General features: G+C 39.7%; 1 protein-coding gene across 5 annotated transcripts in view; it reads left to right on the top strand.

Annotated features, from left to right (window-relative positions):
* The window catches only part of setd5 (SET domain containing 5), a 78,523-nt gene that overhangs the window by 29,250 nt on the left and 42,272 nt on the right, over positions 1-7,001 (top strand). For all 5 annotated transcript variants that reach the window (XM_032514574.1, XM_032514572.1, XM_032514571.1 and 2 more), the window contains exon 2: positions 6,056-6,316. In XM_032514574.1, the coding sequence (XP_032370465.1) occupies positions 6,246-6,316 (71 nt within the window). In that variant the 5' untranslated portion in view covers positions 6,056-6,245. The remainder of the gene's footprint in view (positions 1-6,055; positions 6,317-7,001) is intronic.

Raw genomic sequence — 7,001 nt, 5'->3', positions numbered from 1 at the left:
TGTGTGTGTGTGTGTGTGTGTGTGTGTGCGTGTGCGCGCGTGTGCGTGCACGCACGCTTTTAACGGCTAAGGCCCCCCCGGCTGCTAACAGCTGGGGCGGGACAAATTATGTGATTGGTTGGAAATGACAGTGTTGTCACACATTTTAAAAAAAATAAAACATACATTTGTCTCACTGTGCTTTACACTGGGTTTTCACCATAGACTGTATAAAACTGTGATGTTCACATGCAGTTTCAACAACAGCAGAGTGGAGCAGTTCAATTCATTTCCAAACTGCTGGCAGTGGTTGCCCGGATGTTCACTACTCTGCCTTTTGCAGAGCGGTAGCAGAGTTTTACAGCCCAAACTACCCAGATTTAAAACCTAAACGTATGAAAATAAGTTTTGTTTAATTCTTTCGGCACCGCCGCCACTCTTACTCTCTCTATGACACGAGACACTCTGGACTGAAAAATACAAATTAAAAAATAAGTTGTATGGTCAGGAATGGAGGAAAGGCCTTGATAACAATGGTGAGGCGTTTCAACCATGGTTTCAACGCTGCAGACACCTCCATGATTTCAAAGGAATGAAAACTGATGAGGGCTCATGTTATGGACAAGTGAGTTACAACATTAGCTTTGCTGTTTCACAGTTTGCTGTTTCCAACAGGTCAGTTTATCCTCGTCCATTTGCTATTGTTTGTAATGGCTGCTCCCAACTGGTGGTTTTTGGTTTGGCAGTAGCAACAGTTTGCTAATCCACATCTTAACGTGAGCTAACATCAACTCTGCCAGATTTTGTTTGGTCATCGGAGACACTTAAAAGCCGTGGTTGCTATGAGAATGCATGTCCACAAATCTGGGGAGCGGAGATTCTGAAGGGGGGTTGTATTTTTTTGGCAGTTGAGTTCAAATAACAGTCTTCGCGCAGCATCGCTTACTGCACCTTTTTTAAGAAAGCTCAATAAAGATTTGTTTTTTTCTTTCTAAGTGCTTCCCTGAGGGCAGGGCTCACACACTGTGTTGCAGTGGTGCAACACCAAGCTGTCACAGGCTAGAAGTTTAGCAGAGAGAGAGGGCAACAAATGTTGTTCCCTGATATTTTGTGATGTAAACTCTTCCCACAAAGCCACTAGTGAAAAAATTGTGAGCCTCTAAAAGGAGCTCACGTTAAGGTTAGCTGGGGATCTGAGAAAAGTCTTAGTTACTACATTCCCTCCACCTCCAGTGTGCAAACCTGAGTGTGTGTATTCTCCACATTGCCAACAGTAGTCATGTTTGTTTTTTAGCATTTGGTATCATAATATTAGGTGTTTGCTTACCAGTGAATGAAACATGAAGTAAAATCCTGGTCCTTTCACTTCTCTGCTCTTAAGCAGCAACACACTCGTACAAATTTGTGTGTAGGTTGGAGCCCTGAGTGCAGGGGGAGGGGTTAGACAGTGCCCAAAGGAGATGCTACTTTCAAATCTTGATAATTACAATCAACATTACCAACCCTGCCTTTAAATAAGAAAACGGTAAAGCACTCTTGGAGCAGCTGTTTTATTTTTGATAAATAAAGATATGTTTTAATGTTGGCCTAATTGCATCCACTATGATTTAATGTTAACTGAATCATATGTAAATTAATGTAATATTGAGTCCATGGGGTGGACTACACTTTTTATGTACCTTATCTGCATGTGCCTGATAATCAAATTGCTTATTTTAGGACAGGACAGTGCACGTCTGTCAGTACTTAAATATGTCGGAACATTAGTAAAAGAGAGGGGGAGAGATGATGAAAGAGAGTAAGAGAGGGTATCCTTAGCTGTTCATTTTGTGTGTATGTTCCTCCCCCTTGGACTTGTCTCCAAAATGGCCTCTGTTCTAGTGGAAGTGAAAGACTTTGTCGAGCCTGCTGGTAATTTGAGCCCGGTATTCATGGCCAGAGGAACAAACGAGGAAGGAAGGGAGTTGCTGGGGGAGGAGGAGAAGGAAGCAAGGTAAAGAATGGCGTTCCTTCTTTGTATGGAATTTACCTCCCTAGGTCACAGTCTTGTTCTTTTGGAAGAGGCCCAAATAGTTTCTCTCTTTCAGTTTAGGAGTATGGTGGCTATTTTTGTGAGGCAGTGATTATGGGGATAATAAAAAGCCAGTGGTTTTAAAAAAAGATCTGGATGGGGTGCCATGGGATCCACTACATCCTTTATGTCTTAGTGTATTATAAACTAATGTTACCCCTTTATGCCAACTTTTATGCTGTTGTCTTATAAATGTGTCTTATGAGTCGTGCTTAAAGAGGAACAGTGTTTGAATAACCAAACTCCACCTTCCTGTAGCGCCTTAATGTCCACACCTGTGTGTCTCTGTTTTCAATGAAGCCATTTGAGTTGAGAGCTTCTGTAACCAAGAGCTAGCTGACATTTCCTGTTGCTACTTACCAGTGTGTGTAGCCAGCTGGATAGGGTTGACATTCTCTGTTTGACAGTGAGCACGGTTGAACTGACCTTGACATTATTGAAAGTCCCCAGCCTTGCTGTGGTTGCCCTGGTGCTGAAAAGCCAGGGCATCAGTTGTGTAGCCTGGGGACCACTACAGAAATGTCATGAATCCTGTTGCTGTGTCTCGCTTCAGGGAAATCAGCATTTGTTTTTAAAGTTAGGGTTATTTTTTTGTTTTGTAAGACTGGCTTTGCTTTTTTGGAAATTTATAATAGTGAATCCGACCAGTTTGGTTTGTGGGATAAAGTATTTGCATGTATCCGGGGAATGATCTTGCTATTTAAGCCAAATTGTCTCCTTAGTATGTGAACAGAGCACAGAAGGGCCTGTTTCCCTTTCTGTAGCTGTGGATGAGAAGGTAGTGCGGGAGAGATGAGAGCAGAGCAGTCTGGGTCAGTGTTTCAGCAGAATGTGGTCACATGACAAGAGGGCTGGGCCACACGTTGGATGAATCCATCCCGGCGTCTGGGAGGAAGGCGCCTCCTGCTGGTTGCCTTTTATCAATGCATCCTATTGGGAGGCTCAGTGTAAACAGAGCTGTAAAGCCCCTTGTTTTTTTTCTGCTTTTTGAATAGCTTCCCCATCCACCCCTCCATGTTGGAAGCCTCTGTATGGATGAGAGACAGGCCTATCGCACCAATTCCATATTGTGTTATTATTTTAGAAACATGGATATGAAAGCTCTCTGCTGCTTCTCACATAAAGCTTTCATTGTTAACATGAGTCAGCATATCAGGTTCGTCATTAGAACTGTAAGAATGGTTTACCTGTTTCACAATTGAAACAACTGTTGTGTCCTCAAGTAAAGGAGCCCTGTTAATATGAATATTACTTTTAACAGAAAATGTACTGTTTGTCAATAGCTGAAATGTGTCTGTGAATTTGAATTAGCTTGTCTTCAATTTCCACCTGTACCTTTTCCCAAAGTGAGCTACTTTTGGTAAATGGTATTCCTCATAAATTTATTTGCACAGCCATTTTTAATGATAACAAACTGCGCTGCTTTGTATTTAGCAACCAAGTAAATTTTATAAAGAAAAAAAAGAAGGATTAGACCGGGTTGCCAATGTAACATGCAGATACTCATGTATTAATAAATATCAGTGTACAGCCAATAGTTTTTTGTAAGCAGAAATTTTGACATTAATAGCAGGAAAAACACAGGAGTAAATTATAAAATTACCAACAACTTCCTTGTAGTGTCATTTCCAGGACCCTGGTACTGTGCATGCTGGCTCATTTCAATAGTTTACTGTTACACTGTTATTATTACACCTGTGCTTTTCCTGCTATGACAAGTTGATATGCCTCTGCCATTAAATTGGTTCTTTCTATTCTTCAGGTACAAACCAGTGTATAAAAGATATGACTTATGTTAGGGCTGGACAATATATCAGTATTATATCGCTATCCTGATATGAAACCAGATATTGTCTTATATTTTGGCTATCCTAATATGGCATAAGTTTTGTGTTTTCCCGGTTTAAAGGCGGCATTCCAGAAAAGTGATGTCATTTTCTGCACTCACTACTATTTGCCTACAACCACTCCGTCATTATATTATTGATAATTATTTATCGAACATCTCATTGTGTAAATATTTTGTGAAAGCATCAATAGCAGTCAACCCTACAATATCACTGCAATATTGACATTGAGGTATTTGGTCTACTGTTAGCTCACCTGGTTAAGCATGCACCCCATGTACCAAGGCTCAGTGCAGCAGTGGCCTTCAAGTCCAACCTGTGGCCCTTTAGTACATGTTGTCCCCACTCTTTCTTGGCTGGAGCTGTTCTATCAATTAAAGGCAATACATTCTACAATACAATCTGGAATTTTTTTTATTTAATATTTTACATGTTAAAAACTCAATAAAAACACATTGAGATGAATTAGTGGTGCACATGGTCAATTTTTTACACTTGGTATCATTCTGACGAGAGCTGCCAATAGAAAAAAAACGAGCCGAATTGGTGCTAGGAAAATGGAGCTACTGCAGCTAATGCCCATAGCTCCTAGTTAGCTAAAACGACAATTATGGGGGTATAATCTAAAGAGTGTATTTGTGGACCTTACTAGACAACAAGATGCGTTTTCAACTCCGACATTGTTAAAATTCACCTACCCTGTGAGCTTTTAGCTAGCTGCTGTCTGGGATGAGTGTGTGTGTTCAGCCGGGCTACGGTAATAATCCTCACAAAGCAGTTCATTTGTAGCATATTTATCCATTTTCCAGATCTATCTGGCGTTGGTGAGTAGGAGTCTTTGTAGTTGCAATCGGTGTGGTACTTTCATTATCCAGGCTAGCGGCTCTTCTTCTGCTTCCTCCCCGCCCTCCTTGCTTGCCGCAGCCAACAACAATCCAACAAACGCCCGCTGATCTGGTGGATGTTCCCCAGAGAGCCGTTCATGCCTCAAATTGTTGTTTATTTCCCCCTCAAAATATTAGTGACTATGTAACTGCATGGAAACAGACCTAATTATATACGTGTCTTTTACATTAAAATAGTGTTACAGATGGCTAACTGTAGTCTTGCGCTGCAGTAGCTCCATTTTGCTATCACAGATTTGGCTCGTTTGTTTTCTGTCCGCTCCATGTACAAGCATGGATAGTGAATGTCTCTTCTCCGCCGCTTTAAATTGTCTGCTGTTCGTCAAGCACAACATTCGTCTGCTTCCAAAGCCCAGGAAGGCCAAGAGTTAGGACTAACCTTAAAGTACTTGGCAGTTACAGTACTTGGCAGTTACAGTAACTGTACTTACAGTTCAGAGGACTGCAAAAGCCAGTGTCTGTTCAGTCCAGTTTGTTCTGGATCCAGTTTGACATTTTCCTTTTATCAATACTTGGCTTTGGCCATTTAAGGCCTACGACTGTACTTTAAAGTTTCAAACTGTTGTACAATGTTCACAGAATACAGTTCGTCTCAAGTGAATTAGATGTTTATTGAGAATACACAAGGTTGGCCTATTCATAGTGCAAATTCAGGACACACTTTTATAAAAATATTTTTATATAAATGTTTATTTTTTTCTTCTGAAAATATGATGACAGTCATATTTTGCACACAGGTAAAAGTGCCCAGTATCAGTCATATCTGAAAATAAATAAAAGTTTTTAAAAAATTTGTTTTTTAAAAATAGGTAATATTTAATTATCAAAAAAAATTGTTTTCTATACACATATATCAACATCAGTAAATATCGGTATTGGCCATAACATCAATATTAATAACGGTTATCATATTGGCCACAATTTTCACACCTGTGCATCACTAAGATAAATCAACGTTCTTTTGTGTTTCTCACGTTCTATCATGGTGTAATGGTAGTTTTTGTTTTGTTCTTTTTAGCGATGCTCTGATACTGTATATTGGGCCCATACTGACTCAAATAGCTGGATCTGGTAATGGTAACATTAGGGCCGATCTGTTCAATTCCATCTTTATAAACATTATTTTCTGGAATTGTATTTATTGTTTAAGATTGACTAATTTGTTGCTGCATAAAAAAGATTTAAACTTAGACATATAAACCCCAGTCACTTCCACACAGCTGTTTGATTTGATTGTTGCTCTCTCTCCTTAGGCCCCCCATGACCGTGAGCCGTGGGCTACGGCTCGGCGGCGCCCCACCTTTGGAGTAGTCTGTTGCTGTAATTGGGACCCTGTGATTCCTCACCTCTCCTCCTCCCCTCCCTCCCCCATCCCATCCTCTCCCTCCCCTTTCCCCTCCTTCCCCTCTTCCCCCCCTCCCACGCGTCGCTGTGCTGGACGTCATGAGCATAGTAATCGCGCTGGGAGTCACCACACCTGAAACGTCTTACTCAGATATGGCTGCTGGATCAGAGTAAGTACTCATTACCGGCTAGTGGGACTCAAATACGTGGCTGTGCCCTTATATTAAAGAAAAAATCTGTTAATTTACAATCAAGGTCTTATTTTGGTAGTTTTGCCCATCAGTTTACCTGCCAAATTACTTGCTCACATCTGTGATGCAGCAACATTGCTCAAATAGCACAGTGTCACATGTGGTAAACAAATATCCTGTTTAACCTGAGGCTTTTACTATAAATCAAGATCAGCATACCCTGGACAGTTAGACAGTTTAAAAAGGGAGTTGAATTAGACAAGCCGTGATAATATAAAACCCTGAATGATCATGGTTTGTCAATGCTTCTTTTTTCCCCTTTTTTTTTTTTAAATAACTTTTTATTGAAATATTTGAAATTTCAATTTACAAAACATTTCCTGACAGATATATAAAAGTAATAAACCAATAACATAAAGGTTACAATAAGAATAAAAAAAGAGGAAAGAGAAGAGATTAAATAAGTAAATATGAAGCAAAATAGAAATAAGTGTGTGAAAAAATAAATTAAATTTAAAACAAAATAAGATAAATTAAATAAAAATAGTTATAGTACTATTAATAGTAACGATAACAACAACAGGCAGAGATCTGTGTTGCAGTTAGACAAATATTATAAATAGAGTAGAAATACAAATAAAGAAATATAAGGAATTGGATATGT

Source organism: Etheostoma spectabile, chromosome 4 (genome assembly GCF_008692095.1).
Source record: "Etheostoma spectabile isolate EspeVRDwgs_2016 chromosome 4, UIUC_Espe_1.0, whole genome shotgun sequence".
Lineage (NCBI taxonomy): Eukaryota > Metazoa > Chordata > Actinopteri > Perciformes > Percidae > Etheostoma > Etheostoma spectabile.
The sequence above is the reverse complement of the archived record's forward strand: the minus strand, read 5'-3'. Positions and strand labels throughout refer to the sequence as shown.